At 41.2% G+C, this 17,201-nt stretch overlaps 2 protein-coding genes across 4 annotated transcripts in view; both read left to right on the forward strand.

Annotated features, from left to right (window-relative positions):
- The first annotated feature begins 7,085 nt into the window (after positions 1-7,085).
- Positions 7,086-8,045, forward strand: LOC140501059 (olfactory receptor 13C7-like). Its single transcript, XM_072604259.1, has one exon. The coding sequence runs from the start codon at positions 7,086-7,088 to the stop codon at positions 8,043-8,045; it is 960 nt and encodes a 319-aa protein (XP_072460360.1).
- Positions 8,046-13,552: 5,507 nt separating this feature from the next.
- The window catches only part of TBC1D2 (TBC1 domain family member 2), a 72,859-nt gene continuing 69,210 nt past the window's right edge, over positions 13,553-17,201 (forward strand). For 2 of the 3 annotated variants that reach the window (XM_072604247.1, XM_072604237.1), the window contains exon 1: positions 13,553-14,281. In XM_072604247.1, the coding sequence (XP_072460348.1) occupies positions 13,877-14,281 (405 nt within the window). In that variant the 5' untranslated portion in view covers positions 13,553-13,876. The remainder of the gene's footprint in view (positions 14,282-17,201) is intronic. The other variant, XM_072604230.1, reaches the window with a different exon arrangement.

The raw sequence follows: 17,201 nt of genomic DNA on the forward strand, positions 1-17,201 counted from the left end.
AACATAAATCGTTATCATTATTTTTCAACTGTTGAGACTGCTATTTACGGACATGACCTAAGCAATAAATAACTCTTTTATCTTCCCAGTATGAATATCTGAGACGTGACGGAGAACCTTCCACAATTTGTCTCACCTCATTAACCACTTCTGTCAAATCATAAGGGCACAGTAGCTCCAAGAGGAAACAAGGAAACATTGATAAGGATTACAGAATTTCTGTCATAGATCTCTCATCCCCCAAACCTTCCAATGTCCTTTCTATCTAAGATCTCAGATAATTCATAGCATGTCTAGCACATAAAACTTTTTCAGGGAAACATATAACACAAGAATAAAGACAAATAAGGAAGCCCATTATAGAATACCATATCTGGAGGAAAAAAACTAAAGCAGTAAGAAATTAATAAGTCCTGAAGATAAAAAACAAGTACTAAGGAGCATGTAATATTTTTAACGGGTGATTGAAGGTAAGATGTTGAAAGAAAACAGCATATTTGTTAAGAGGATGATTCCAAGAATGAGTTTCAGATTTATGAGCCATAATTTCAAATTCAGGAACGATGGATTCTTGATTCAGAATGGATTACACTTATTAATGACTGATAAAAAATATTTGCTTGGAGGATTGCAAATCTAATCAAAGAATTGTAAAAAGAAAAGGAAGGGGTGAAGAAAAATTGGCTGCATGTATCTATCATACTAAATACCATAAAAATTGCAAGATTAGGAGGAGAAATTACAATAAAAACCCAGAAAAATCCACTCTAGAAAAAAATGCAAAAAAGGATCTAGCAATACAATTTAAATCTATATACCTGAAACATGGAGCAATAGGAAAGATGAATTAGATATCTTAATAAAAGAATACAAACTCAAGCTTGTGAGGATCCCTGAAATTTGGAGGAATAGAGTCCATGGCCAGAAAAAGAACCAGGTAAAGAAAGGAGGGCAGAGAAGAATTATATTTTAAAAAGATGTACTTATGTGGAAAACTTTAGGAACCAGCAGGGAAAATATGGTGGCAAGGATTTAGATGAATATGGACAGAATAAAAACCAGAACTTTTTTGTTATTATGTTATAATTGTTATTATTGTATATAGAAGGATATCTGAATGGACAGAAGAGGTAAATCCAGAAAATGGATCACAAGCCTGACGCAGAGATATGACATTGTAGGTTTGAAGAAGTTTAATTATTAGATGTCTTTTGGAGCTCTCTTTGCCCAAAACACAGAGGCTAATGATTTCTTAGCTTCCCTCAATAATAATTTCCTAATTTGAACGGCTAAGGAAATAGCATGCTATCCTATACTTGATGTTCACCAACAAGGAGAAGGAAGTTGTTAGAGTAAAAATGGTCATTAAAGGGCATCTTATAATTTCTGAAAGAGAAGAGAAAATCCAGGACTAGTACGGAATGCACCCAACATTTTTTTGTTGTTCAGTCATTTCAGTTACATCCAACTCTTTGCCATCCTATTTGAGGGTTGTTGTTTTTTGTTTGTTTGCTTATTTCGGCAAAGATACAACTCATTTTACAGATAAGGAACTGAGGCAAACAAGGTTAAGTGACACCGAAGGTCACATAGCTGGTAAGTGTCTGAGGCCACATTTAAAGATGAGTTTTCCTGACTTCAGACCCAGCACTCTATCCATTACACCACCAAGATGCTGGCCCAACATTTGGGAAGACTCAATTACTGGAATTCATAGATAAGTGTCTGTGGTATAATATTCTATAAGGGAAGTCTATGCTGAAAGGAAGGGAAGCTTTCAATAATGAATTTATGATTTGACAAGGATAGACTTGTAAGAAATAACGGAGAGCAAAATGAACAGAACCCAAAGAACGTTATACACAATAACAGCAGTACTGTGTTAAGAACAACATTGAGCAACTAAGTCATTCTGACTATTATAAATACCTAAATTAGGTCCAAAGGACCTATGAAGGAAAACACTATGTGCACCTAGAGAAGGAACTGATAAAGAGAAGTATGTATGGAATGATTTTACATATGGATACATATTTGTGTCTAATGGTAGCCATCTCTGAGGGGGTGAATGGGGGGAAAGGGAGGAATAACAAGTTGTACATAACAGATTTGTGGTTTCATGTTCAATCATCTTTTTTTATTCTACTATGGTGTGGAAATGCTTTTTTATATCATAAATTAAAAATAATTTTTAAATGAATTTCTGGGGCAGGTAGAATACCAGCCCTGGAGTCAGGAGGACCTGAATCCAAATCCAGCCTCTGGCACTTGACGCCTACCAGCTATGTGACCCTGGGCAAGTCACTTAACCCCAATTGCCTCACAAAAATTAATCAATTAATTTCTATAGATGAAAATACCCAATTATGATTAGAAGGAAGAAAAGAACAATAGATGGAAGTTGTCAAAGAGATAGATTTCAACTTTAGATTAGGAAAACACCCAAATAATTTATTTAGTGTAGAAGAGATTCCTTGAAAGCTAGTGGGTTTCTCTTTGTCAGAAGTCTTCAAGAAAAGGCTGTATGATAACTTGTCACATATGTCTCACAGTGGAACTTCCCTCTTCTCCTGTATCCTTCTCACCCTAGAGACATCCTTATTTCCATGACCCCTTTCTCTCATTCGTGAGTTCCTCTCAGTAACTTAAGTTTGCTTAGGAACCTCAGACCAACCATCCTTCTTTCTTTTCCCTATTCCACTTCTGACTTTTCCAATTGTTAGCACCATGCTCTGATGTAATTACCTTTCCTCCTCCTCTCATTTTTAGATTTTTTTTTTAATGTAATGTAACCTTCCATTAGAATATAAGCTCCTTGAGGGCAGGGACTATCTTTGCTTTTGCTATTATTTAAATTCTCAATGCTAAGCACAGTGAAAGTGTTTGGCACATAGTAAGTGCTTAATAAATGCTTATTGTTGGTAAGCAGATGACCTCTGGGGTTTCTTCCAACTCTGAGACTCTGTGATTCTGAGATTAAAGGTATATATGTTGTTGCTAAATGGCTTTCCTTCTTAGTCTTTGTCTCCCTGCATTACATGTGTCCTTGAGGAACATTTACGGGTTAGACATGCTATGAATTATCTGAGGTCTTAGATAGAAAGAACACTAGAGAACCTGGCAACCTTAACATCAAATTCACTCCTCTGTTCTCAGGCATCCCAGTGTCAAGAGATCAGAGAACCCTGGGAAGTAGATGTGAGTTTCTATAAAATCCATTCTAACGGGTTCAGTAGCTGTCATCAGAATAGACATGAACAATCACTTCGCAACTAGCAAATGTCTTATACAAATAGAGAAGAAACACAGGTGAACATGCTAAGGACCCACAATCAAAGGAGACTTCACAACAAAATGGGGGTAAGAGCTCTTATCACTTTCTTTGGTTTGAACATGATAATCAGTCCAGGTTATTTCTTCTGCAGATAGGATAAATTCTGATACCATTTATTCTTTATCCAGAATAACTTGCCCATTTTCATACAGGTTAACCCACCCAATCCATTCTTAGTTTCTCACAGATGTACACGCTTAGGGGCTAGGAAAGTGGGAGATGCTTCTTCATTGTAGATTACTTTACTGTGCACTTGACAAAAGAGAAGAGTTCTCTTTCTGAGTATTTTATTTAGGTCCCAGAGCTTGCCCTTATAAAAACATCTATTGACTAACTATTTAGTGTTGCTTGATAAGTCAAGAATAGTCATGTCCTTAAGACTCAGTCACATGTAAGTTAGCCAATATTTATCAGTCAGCTACCAACAGTCAATGAGCTCCTATGGTGTAGAGAGACTGTTCCTAGCCATTAGAGGAAAACATACAAACAAAATAAGCAGTAGATGCCACCCTTTCCCTCAAAGAGCTAAAACTTGTCTGTGAGTATAGAAAGAACCAATTCCAAAGTGAACTCTACCAGGACATATATAACTTATATTTCTGGACATCTGTAGACTAATTTTGATATGAAGAAAGTGGCAAGAGACTTTTAGAGTGATTGACCATAGGTGTAGTTAATCCAAGAACAGAAATGGGAAGACAGGGTGAAGGACTTTAATACTGCTGATTAGAAGTTAAGATATGATTCACGTTAACCTGAAACCATCAATGAAGGAGCAGAACCATTAACTAATACAAGATGGACAAACTTTGCCCTAGGAGGCCAGAATCAGCAGGACAGGAAGAGAGGTTGTACATCTTCCCCAGAGTATTGCTCCATACCTTGCAATCATCTCCCATCCCTGTACTAGACAAATGTCCCACATTTCCTTACCTAGCCATAGGTCACTCCACCCCAAGGGTCTTGTCACTTGCATGCACCTATCTGAGACTAATTTTTTTTACTAATAGACCAAAATTGTTCTACCGTAATATCAAGGATGGCTTGCATTAGGCCACCAGGACTAAGAATCCATGAAGCATGGTTTACCCACAATCAGCAGCATTGTAGGCACATACCAGCTTCCTCAGTAACAGTCTCAGGGTCTCTGTATCTCTCTCTTTCCACCAATTAATTTTGCCCCAGGTGTCAGAATTTCTAGTCATTGCTCTGTCAAGGGGAACATCACAATAAAAGCAATGTTAGATGAAAATATTTTTGCCTACAAGATTGTTTAGAATGGGCAGTGATGAGGCTGACTGGAAGGCTGTTGTATCAGGGTAGGCATGAAATGGTTAGAGTCTGAGCTAGATTTAGGGTTGGGAAAATTGAGGCCTGAGAGAATGAGAGTTATATATGCTAACAGAGAAGGAGTAAAGTGGTGAATGTCTTTGGAGTGGGGGGCAGGACATGATTACCAACTTCACTTTAGACATTAGATATTAGATATGAGAAATACAGTACTTGTGGGAATATAAGGGTCAGATTTGGATGAGCAGACTTCTAGAGTCATTAGTAACAAAGAATGGTTCAATACTTCAGAAATAATGAGGTTTCCCAAGGGATCAAAGGTTGAGAGAGGAGAGAAGAAAGAGATTCCTGCCATAGTTAAAGGTAATTAAATAAAAAGGAGTTGGAGAGAATCAGAAGTGGATAGTGTCACAGGCATCTCTAGCACATGACACTGTGGACCACTCTCTCCTTGACACTTTTTTCCCTTTTCCCTTTGCTTCTGACTGGACTCTCTTCTGAATCTCCTCCTAAAAGATAACTTCTCCATCCTTACGATTGGTTCATCTTCCTCTTCCTATATCAAGAGTATGAGTGCCCCTAAGACCCTGTCTTTGGACTTATTATACTCTCATCTACTCCCATAGCTTTAGCTACAACCTCTATAAGATGACTTTCAAATGTATATACCTAACCCTGCTCTCTCCTTGAGTTCCAAACGTAATTTCAAGTGTCTTTTGGACACCTAGATCCCCTTCTTGGCACCTCAAAATCAACATGCTCAAAATTGGCTTTTTCATCTTCCTGAAAAAATATGCCTCTCTTCCCATCTTCTCTATAATGATTACCCACTATCCTCCAAGTTCCTTAGACTCAGAACCTCAAAATTATCCATAACTCTTCTATCTCACTCATACCCACAGTCACCAAATCCAGTCAGTTATGCCTCCATAATACCTCTCAAACCTGCTCCCTCTTCTTTGCCACCACCCTTCCTTATTCATCTTTCTTTTTCCAGGTTCTTCTATCTCTACTCTATCTTCTCTATAATCTTCCAAAATAATCTTCCTTGTATATAAATCTGACCATGTCATTTCCCTACTGAAAAATATTTAGTGGTTTTTCTGTTGCCTGTAGGATGAAATACAAAATTCCTTAGCTCAGCATTTAAGACCCTATATAATACATATCCAATCTACCTTTCTAGTCCTGTTTCACTCTTAACCCTTAACTTAGTCACTTAACCCTTAACATAGTCCACATTCCATTTATATTTTTCCTTGCCCTGCCCCAAGAACATACATTTATTGAGATCATCTTCTATTCCTTGAATGTTCTCCCTCCACATCTCTATGTATTTGAAACCTTTATCTTCCTTCAAGTCTCAACTCAAGTACCACACCCTCCAAGAAAATCTATGGTAAACCACTCCCATCTAAAGTTAATCTTACTATCTTCAAATTTTCTTTGCTTTGATCTCCCTTTGTCTTTTTTACATTCCACTTCACATGATATTGATCTGTGCACTTATCATATCTTCTCTGTTAGTTTCTTGTGGACTGGCTTGAGAATTCCATATTGAGAATTCATTCATTCTTCATGTCTGCCTTACAGAATATCTTCCTACAAAACTCAGCTCAAGTGCCACTATTTTATCCTGCTCCTCAAATTGCTCCCCAAATAACTTTGAATTCATTATATATTCATACACATGTACATATATAAGGAATATATATGTGGAGATCATTATGTTTGTCCTTCATTGCCAAAGAAGACCACGCCATCAGAAAAATGATGACATGACTTTCACTTGACTTTGTTTTGAGTGAAGGAAGGCTGTGCAGGTCACCAGCCTCACTTCTCCTCCAGGGCCATCTGAATCCAGTGACCTGATATTCCTCAGGATGACTGGAGATGGCCCAGGATGCACTGGGAGACCTTGGGGCCTTTAGGCCAAGATCTCTGCAGGTACTCACTTAGGGTAGGGCAACACCCATTCATTGAATAGGCCTGTTTAAGAAGTAACCAGGGAGATAGATGATAGATAGATAGATGATAGATGATAGATAGATAGAGAGAGAGAGAGAGAGAGAGAGAGAGAGAGAGAGAGAGAGAGAGAGAGAGAGAGAGAGAGATAGACAGATAGATAGAGGATAGATAGAATCTGCTTATTTGGGCTTATGCTGTTTCCTCCTTTTAGAATGTATACTCCTTGATAGCAGGTACTGTTTCACCTTTGGTTTTGTGTCCTCAGCACCCAGCATAGTTCCTGAAACAAAGCACACACTTAATAAATGTCAATTGAATGAATGAGCCATTTTTTTATCTGTTGGCTTCACACTTAAAGGGGTTAGAGAAAACAGTAAATACAAACCCAGAAATTTCAAACTTCATGCAATGTTAAAATAATGGCGATACTGTCATTTTTAAAGAATGATATGCTTAGTACTCTGAATTCTTGCAGGTGACAAACAGGAAATAAATGGAAGAAGTGAATGAGACCACCTATGTTACAAGATTTGTTCTCCTAGGACTTTCTGCCCACCCAAAGCTTGAGAAAAGTTTCTTTGTGTTAATCCTAGTGATGTACTTGGTAATCCTTCTGGGAAATGGTATCCTCATCATAGTAACTATCTATGACACCCACCTGCACACACCCATGTACTTCTTCCTTGGTAACCTCTCCTTCCTGGACATTTGCTACACATCCTCTTCTGTCCCTCTAATTCTAGACAGCTTCCTCACCCCAAGGAAAACTATTTCCTTCTCTGGCTGTACAGTACAAATGTTTCTGTCCTTTGCTATGGGAGCAACTGAGTGTGTCCTCCTGAGCATGATGGCATTTGACCGCTATGTGGCCATCTGTAATCCCCTGAGATATCCCATCATCATGAGCAAGGCTGCCTATGTGCCAATGGCAATGGGATCCTGGGTAGCAGGAGTTGTCAACTCAGTTGTGCAGACATCTCTTGCAATGCAATTACCTTTTTGTGGGGACAACATCATCAATCATTTCACTTGTGAAATTTTAGCTGTCCTCAAACTGGCCTGTGCAGATATCATAACCAATGTGATTAGCATGGTAGTGGCAAACATGATTTTTCTAGTTCTGCCAGTTCTGTTCATTTTTGTTTCGTATGTTTTCATCATTTCCACCATCCTGAGGATCCCTTCTGCAGAAGGAAAACGTAAGGCTTTCTCCACCTGCTCTGCCCACCTGACGGTGGTGATTATATTCTATGGGACCATCCTCTTCATGTATGCAAAACCTAAATCTAAAGATTCTCTTGGGGCAGATAAACAACAAATAGCAGACAAACTCATCTCCCTGTTCTATGGGGTGGTTACTCCCATGCTCAATCCCTTGATCTACAGTCTGAGGAACAAGGATGTGAAAAGAGCTGTGAAGAATATGTTAATTCAAAAGCACTTCACTGAATGAATTGCATCAAAATATAGAACAAGAAAACTAGAAAGAACACTAAAGGTGGGTTAGTCCAATACACACACCCTCCACCATCTATTTTTTTAACAGATAAAGAAATGAATTTAAAATAAGGGTTAGGTGAAAAGCTTTGGCACCTTGCTCCAAATAACATAACTAATTTGTGGCAGATTCTGAAATAGAACATTAAAGATGTTTAAAAACAGAAACAAGTTCCTTGAAAGAAGGGAGTAATTTCATTCATTGTATTTGTATCCTCACCATCTAGTATAGTGCGTGGTACATAGTAGGTACTTAATAAAGACTTGTTCATTGTTTGACGTATGTGAGATCCAAAAAAGAAAGAATTTGATATGATATATGTATTTGCCAAAAAAATTTTCATTATGAAGAACTAGAATGTAAAATAATACCATCCCTTCAAAATCCTTTACTTTGGTCACAAGAATTACAGTTCTAGATCATAGCAAGTAGCATTTTTGCAAAATATTCAGTAGTTAAAGATCCATAAGACATCTGAGTGCAGATGTTATGTTTGTATTATTATTTTTAACTCTTAGAGTCAAGAATAGTATTTTACAAGGAATTTCTCTAGAATGACATTCTCTAATCAGTCACTATCTTTTTCTAGGTGTTCTTGAGAAACTGTTGTCAAATTTTTTTCATTTACTACCTGCTGACATTTAACTCTGAAATTTTCAACTCCTCTTATTCATTTCCCTGATCCACATCCCCAGATATGTTTATAGGGCTTTGGAAGATGAGAAAGTCAGCAGTAAAAAAAAAAAGGAGGGGGGAGGGAAACAGACAACAAAAAAAGCTGAGGGGAAACTGCCTTTTGTATCTAGTCAGACTAGAAAGGAAAACCATGAGGCATAAAATAGGAAAGGGGAAAATAGAGAGTCTGGTGGATAAGATACATGCTCTTCCTTTAAAAAAAAAACAGTTTATTGATGTGTTTTGTACTCATATTACAAATACTTACAGATTACCCCCACTCCACAAGAAATCTTGAGTAGCAAAGTAAAACAATCAAATTTAAGAACACAGTGAGTTCATATCAAAGTGCATAAAGCCTTCCCCATCTGTTGTATCAGACACACTTGCATCTCTATTTAAAGAACATTTATTTTGATGAACAGAAATCTATTTTCTCTCTATCCCTCTTCTACCTCACCCTATGGGGAAGAAAAAAACAAATTATTGTAACAAATATACATAATGAAGCAAAATAAATTCCTTCATTGCCTGTATGCATGTGTGTGGGAGTAAAGAGGTTTTAAACCGCATACCAAACTGAAGGTCTATGAAACTGTTGCGCTGACTTTACTGTTACATGCCTGTGAAACTTGGACAGTCTATCAGGTCTATGCCAGAAAACTGAACGGTTTCCACTTGAATTATCTTAGGAAGATTCTGAAGAGTTTCTCTCTCTTGAGCTGAAATATCAAGCATTCAAATTCTAAGGCAGAGAGAGCAACTTTGAGGGGCTGACCACATACCCCAAATGCCTAACTCACACTTACCCAAAAGACTATTTTAGGGAGAACTCACATAACCAAGCACTCACATGATGGTCAGAAGAAACTGTACATGGACACTCTTAAAGCCACTTTGGAGAATTTTGATATCAACTGTGAAATGCTGACATAGGATCTCCCAGCATGGCATTCCTGCATCAAAGAAGGTACTGTACTCTTTGAGCAAAGCAGAATCATAGAAGCACAATGTGCAAATCTAGAGATGTCTCCATCCCAAATATTCAAATGGACTACTTGTGCCCAACCTGGGATAGAGCCTTCCAAACTATATTGGACTGTTAAGTCACAAGTGAACACACTGTACCCTGACCTCAATATGATGATGTCATTGGTCTTCTTTGAAAAGAAAGGATAAACATGTGTGTGTATGTATGTATGTATATCTGTCTCATTCCCCCTAAAGCTATCATCCTACTACCAGGTGGGAAAGTTTCATCATCAGTCTCCTGGAATCATGGATAGCCATTGTATTAGTCTTAGTTCTTACAACTTTCAAATGATTTCTCTTTACAGTATTGTTACTATTGTATAGTTTTGCTGTTTCTGTTCATTTCATTTTCTATCAGTTTATGGAAGTCTTCAAAACGTTTGTTTTTATAATATTATGCTACAATATGAATTGTTCTGATTCTACTTGCTTCACTCTACATCAATTCATACAGGTCTTTCCATGTCTCTTTGAAATCGTCTTACTGCCTCAGTTCTTATAGTACATTAATACTCTGTCACATTCACATAGTACAACTTATTCAGCCATTCCTCAGTTAATGGGGCATTCCATTTTAGTTTACAAATTTTTGCCACCACAATAAGAGCTATGATAAATATTTCTGCATGTCATGGGTGAAATTTAGCAAGAATGTAAACTAAGGTACTTTTTTGAGCAAGATAACATTTATTAATTAATAGGGGCATCCTTTTATGCCAAACACCTCAAGCAGATGGAAAGTTCCCCTTTTATAGGTTTTGGGGAGTACAGAAAAAAGAGTGGAACAAGTGACATCGTGGAATTAGGGACAATATAACGGGTTACAAGATGGAGATGCAGGAAACAACATGATTGGTTAGAAATTTGGTAATAGGGACTAGCAGCAATCCCCTCCTTGCTTTCCTGTGACTACGAAGTACTTGTTCTTCAAGCCCACCTTCGAGATTATTGATAATGCCCCAGACTTTTGCACATCAAAGCAAATATCCTCAAAGAATAGCTTTGTGGTAGAAACATTTATTTCCTTGAAGCCTGGCACATAGTAGGAGCTTAATAAATATTTTTGTTGATTGATTGGCTGGAAAAGTGCAGTTCCAGATATGTCCACAAGGTGACAACAAAAGACACTATAAAAGTGCAAGTTTGACTTGACCAAATGATTCAGTCATTAAAACATTTTTTTTTTATGAAATATTATGCCTGGTACTGTAGGGACACAGAAAAAATAAACTATTCTTATCCTTGAGGAAATTACAATCTGAATGCCCAAATAAGATAGGAATATATGAAATAAGTAAAAGATTAAATTGTATATTTCTGTAATTGTCAAATTAAGCATTTTTTAAAATAGACCATCTACTAGATTCAAGACACTATTATGGGGAGTGTAATGGGAACATAAAATATAAAACAAATACCTAAATTCAAGGGGCAAACAACCAAGTAGCAGGGTTAAGATCAGAAAAGAAGGGGAATTTGAATAGACCTTTTAAGGGCTGGAAGGAACATTAAAGACTGGAGTTCTTCTATTCCAATCTCCTCCCTTTCAATGAGGAAAGTGAGAATCTGAACAGGAAAGTGACTAATTCTATATCATGCATAGAGGAAGAACATGCCAAACTCCAGGTCTGAACATGTTCTGGAATTGTTAAGGAACTGGTAACTGCTGCAGTTTCATGTAGGTTAAAGGTAGTACTGTGGAATATTCTATTAGTTATTTTTGTTGTTATTTCAGTCGTGCCCAACTCTTCCTGATGACCCCATTTGGGGTTCTCTTGGCAAAGGTATTAGTTATTACTGTATGCCTAATCCCTCGGTTAGATGCAAAGCCCTAGAGGGAAGGGAACCTTGTCATTTTTCTTCTTTGCATCTCTAATACTTAATTTAGGACCTTACTTTGAATTGAAATGAACTGGGATCAGACCAGAAACCGAGGTTGAAGTCAGATTATAAAGGACCTGAAATGCCAAACTAAGAATTCAAACTTCATCCCTTAAAATAGTGAGAAATCATTGAACAGTTCTGGGCAGGGTGGAGACATGGTGAGACCTCTATGTTACTAGGATTAGTCTATGTGAGTGAACTGAAGCAGAAAGAGACCAGTTATAGATAGGAAGCTAGTCAGGTAGTGGACACAAAATAAAGGCTTGTGTCGGGGAATCAGTGAACTGCAAACTCAGGAAGACAACTGTGTGATACTTCAATATCTGAAGTATCTTCCAACTCAGTCTTGGTAGCTTGGTGCTCCAGTAAACACAATGTCAAGCCTGCAGTAAGGAAGACTTACCTTCCCGAGTTCAAATCCGACCTCGGATACTTCCTAGATGTGTGACCCCCTGGTAAGTCACTTAACCCCGTCTGCCTCAGTTTCTTCATTTGTAAAAATGAGCCTGGAGAAGGAAAAGGCAAACCTCTGAAGTATCTCTGCCAAGAAAACCCTAAATGGGGTCATCAAGAGTTGGACACAACTCAACAACAATCCACTTAAATAATACCCAACATCTTTGTAATTTCAAGAGTTAATGTGATCAAAAACCTTCATCTCCCAGCCCCGGATCCGATTCTTAGGGGATGCGGATGGAAGTCAGAGATAGACGCAGATAATACGGGTAGCTGTCATGATCACGTGCTTCAGCGTCTCCAGTCTTTTACATGGTTTTTGAGTCTCCCAAACACCCGTGTTGAAACCCACCGCCCTCGAGGTAGACACTTTGGGGGCTCCTCTCACAGGTGAGGAAGCAGAGAGGCTAAGTGAAAGAGCCAGGAGCCCCCCAAAACACTGCAAAGAAGCAGATTCCCGTGTAAACGCCTTGCGGGAAGGACTGTTTTTATTTTATTTTATTTTAACAAAGTCGGGCAAGTCATGCCATTTCTCTGACGTCACGGTCCTCTTCACAAACGACGGACAGACAGACAGCATGTGTATCCCCACGTGGCACAGGACCCCGTAAAGGGCAAAAGCTAAATAAAGATTTACTCTAATCAATCCCAGCCAGGGGCCCGGCCCTCGCAGGGTCTTTCGAAGGGGATGTCGCCCCAGCCGGGGGGTCCGTGTTCTGACCCAGGTTGGGTAATCCTCCTCCTCTCGTCCTGGGACCCCGAGATTGTGTGAAATGGGGCCGTGGTTTCTCGAAGTCGGGGCTGCCCGGCCGCTCCCAGGCCGCCCGGACTCCCCCTCCTCCAGGGACCCCCCTCCTCCAGGGCCCCCCCCCTCCTCCAGGGTCCCCCCTCCTCCAGGGCCCCCCCTCCTCCAGGGACCCCCCCTTCTCCAGGGCCCCCCCCCTCCTCCAGGGCCCCCCCTCTCCTCCAGGGCCCCCCCTCTCCTCCAGGGCCTGCCACGCCCGCAGGGAGGAGAGGCCTCTACCCGCCCAGGTCGGTAACAAGGTAAGGAGGGGCAGGTGCCCACGTGGGCTGCGGAATGTTCCCGGCCGAGGAAGCCTCGGCCTTGGAGACGGGGCGGGGGAAGGGACAATCTTCCTTGTCTACGTTTTGCGCTCCTTCAGATTGCAAATAAAGGTGCGGAGAATTGGGAGTCGGGAGTGGGGGGAAGGAGCACCGACGAGCACCGGCCCCAAAGGGGGCTGGAAGGTTTAGCCTCGCTTCCCCACTTCAAGTTCGCTACTAGGGGAGGAGCCGTGCTCCGCAGGCAAAGATGGCGCGGGGCCGGCCGGAAGAGGGCGTGGCCAGGAGCGCCTCGAGCTGGGGAGGGGCGGGTCCAGGCAGTTTGGAGGCGGGGCCTCTCGGGGGGCGCGGCAGTGGGTGGGGCCACAGTCCCAGTACGCTCAGGGTTGGGGGTGAGCTCGGTGGTCTTGCAGGTGCGAGTCGTCGCTCGGCGGTCCCTCGGCCGTCCCGCTCCGCCCCGGGCCCTGTCGACCTCGGATCACCCCACAGCCTCCCCGGAGCGGCGGGCCAGCCCGGGACGCCCCAGCCCCGCCCCCTCAGGTATCGGGGTAAGCCCCGCATCCACCCCGCCGCGAGCCCCGGGGACTAGCCGTGAATGAAGCTTGGCTCCCCGGCCGGTTCTTAGCTTCCCCGGGCCCCGGAGAGGAGGCCGCGCCCCCTTCTCTATTAACCCCGAGATGGAGGAGGAAACCTCGAGGGAGCCCGGGCCGCCCGCTGCCGACGAAGCTCCCCCCGAGCCTGCGAGCGGGGATGACCCCAGCCCCGCGGCCGAGAAAGGTGCGGCGTCCCCGGAGGGCTCGGAGGCCGCGCTGCCCAAGCCCGGAAAAGACGCCAGGGAGCGGGCCGCCGAGAAGCTGTGCGGGTATCTGCTGAAATTCGGAGGCAAGGGGCCCATCAGGGGCTGGAAATCCCGCTGGTTCCTGTACGACGAGAAGAAGGGCCACTTGTCTTACTCCAGGACCGCCCAGGATGCCAATCCGCTGGGCAGCATCGACCTTTCCACCGCCACCTTGGATTGCGGGGTGGAAGCCGAGGAGGGCACCTTCCAGATCAAAACTCCCAGCCGAGTCTTTACCCTGAAGGTAAAGGAGATGGTCGTGGTTGTGGTCCCGGTCCTCCCGCTTAGTGCTGGTGCCTTCCCTGCCTCGTTTACTTAGAGTCTGTACCCGGATCAATAAACTGATTAAGCGCCTGCTGCGTGCATACTGGTGTGCATGCTATCACCCCATTCTACCGGGCTCCTTGGGAACTGGGGCTGTCTTTTAGGACTTCCTTCCTAAGCACTTGGTGCTTAATAACCGTTTATTGATTCATCTTGGATGTTCCCTAAAGTCTTTGTCCTAACTGTAATGCTATGCATTTGTCTTTCTGATTAAAAGTGAGCCCCTGTAGAGATAATTTCCTATCAGAAATAGGGACTCTGGTTCTTTTTTGTCTTCTTAACTTTAGTCTCTACGTTGATTCTTCCCCGCTGGGATAACTAAATGTAATAACTAAATAGTCATTGTTTCTCTTTTAGCCAGGAGCCCTGAGGGTCTTCCCCTCTCAATTTGATTTTTTTTTTTTAATTAAAGGGGTCATCTCTTGAGTAACTTAAAGAAGCCTATTCATTGGGTCTCCTATTGCATCCTGGGTCATCTCCGGTCATTCTGATGAATAGCAGGCCACTGGACCCAGATGGCTCAGGAGGAGAAAGTGAGGCTGGTGACCTTGCACAGCCCTCCCTTACTCAAGTCAAAGTCAGCTGCAAGTCATGTCATCATCTTGATGTCATGGTCCTCTTCTAGAATGAAGGACGAACAAGATGTTGATGCTTCCAGCTGTGAGTGGATGGGGAAAGCAAAGCACTTTAGAGCCTTGGATTTCTTGAATTGATTGTTGTAGCTGGTGTTTGATGCTGATTGTTTTCTCTGGATCCTCCCCTTTGTTTAATTTGCCGGGAATAATCTGAGTAATAGTCTGAGAAAGTTTGACCTACCTAGATGGCTAGGGTGTGGTGCCTTAGGGTAAAGTGTTTCGTACTGTCTGATTGAGTTAGGGAAGGCACAGATTACCAAGAGCTGGGACCTTGAGCACTCTCTTTATATCAGTTATTAAAAGGTACTTCAGAGTAAACAAGTTTTGAAAACTCACGTATAGAGGCATTAAGTACAAACTACCCTCTGAGATGGATAGTACAAACTATAATTATTCAATAAAAATCTTTACAGGTCCTTCTTCCACATATGATAACTCCTCTACATTGTAATAATAATATTACAATATTAACAATAGTAAGTAATCTTCAAAGAGTGGCAAGGGGAAAATATTCAGCTCCCTATTGTCAGCCTTGTGATAAACCTCTTAGAAACTTATCTGGGCTGCTTCTCAGACAACAAACTTTGAGTCTGCCACTGGGTCCTGTATTCAGTCTTTTACAGATTGGTTTATGCTGGTTCAAGTTTAATGCTGTCTTCCTTACATTGATTATCTCTAATTTGCCCTCTATATTTCTTGTTTGTACATAATGGTTTTCATGATACCTTCTCCAGAGATTATTTTGCCTTTGTATCTCCATCGCCAGTAGAAGATGCATGGCAGATGATACATAATAGTGCTTGTTAAGTACTTATTGACTAGCTGGCTAGCTCACTAGCATTTAACAATGAGACATCAGAGTAAGTTCTCAAAAAATGTTATCTGGATAGTATAGATAAAGCTCACCTTAAGTGTCTAGTAAGTGATAGAGTTTGAACCTATATCTTTTTATTATAGGCAATGCTGAGAGTCACAATATCCAGGATGCTATCTAGAATGATGGTCCCACCATGAACTCTGATCATGGAATCATAAATTTAGAACTGAAAGAGACCTTGGAAGTCATCTAGTGCAGCCTTTCTCATTTTACAGAGGAGAAACCAAGAGTCAGAGATTAAATAATTTGTATGAGGTCTCACACACCAGAGCCAGTTTCTGATCCCAAGTCCTTTGACAAGAGCAAATCCAACATTCTTTCTACTTTATCCATATTGCCTTGTTGTGTTCAGTTCTAAGTACCAAATTTCAGCAATCAATTCAACAAACATTTAAATAGCTTACTGTGTTCAAGGCCTGGGACTGACTGTATCATTTCCCTTGTCAGAAACTTTTCGTGGTTTTCCATTGCCTACAGGATAAAATACAAATCCTTGACCTGGCATTTAAGGCCCTCTCCATTATAACTCTGATCCACTTTTCCAGCCTCATTTCATGCTACTCCCCATCACAAACTTGTACTTCATTTAAACTGGTACAGTGGAAAGAGCACTGAGTGTGGAACTAGAGAACATGGGCTTGGATCCCACCTCTTGGACATTTTCTGTTTGTATTACCTTGGGCAAGTCACTTAACTTCTCTGGCTCTCAGTTTCCTCCTTTGTAAAATGAAGGCATTGAACTAGATTGCCCCCCCTCTAGCTCTAGATCTATGATCCTATACCAGACTTCCTTCCTTCACTAACACAAACTAGTCCCCATGCACTCCTACCTTAACTCTGCCTCTCAGCTTTATCTTCTTTCAAGTCTTCTGTTGAGTGCCAGCTCCTCCATGAAACCTTCAGTGTTCCTCCCCATCCCCAACCCCCAAAAGACTTTTTAATGCTTTTTTCACGATTCATTGTATGACATCTGTTTGTGAACATGTGGTCTTCTTCCAGTAGAATGTAATCTCAGGATGATGGGACTGTCTTGTTTTGTTTGCTCTTTATGCTACCAGCGTCAGCCTAGCAGAGTGCCTGTGATAAGAGACCAGGATATAGAGAAGAGAAGGGAAGAAATACACGCATTTTTATCATTATTATTATTATTACAGAGCTTGGACTCTTTGCCCCATCATGCTTCAGGGTACGTGACATTTCAGAACTATGTGCTTTACACTGACAAAGAAAAGCCATCACTTAACCACTAGATTTTATAAGGACTGTCTGAACTAAAAAGATTTGATATGTAAGGGATGTGTATGTCCTAATCTTAAATTCTGTGAAAG

Source organism: Notamacropus eugenii, chromosome 1, assembly GCF_028372415.1.
Source record: "Notamacropus eugenii isolate mMacEug1 chromosome 1, mMacEug1.pri_v2, whole genome shotgun sequence".
Lineage (NCBI taxonomy): Eukaryota > Metazoa > Chordata > Mammalia > Diprotodontia > Macropodidae > Notamacropus > Notamacropus eugenii.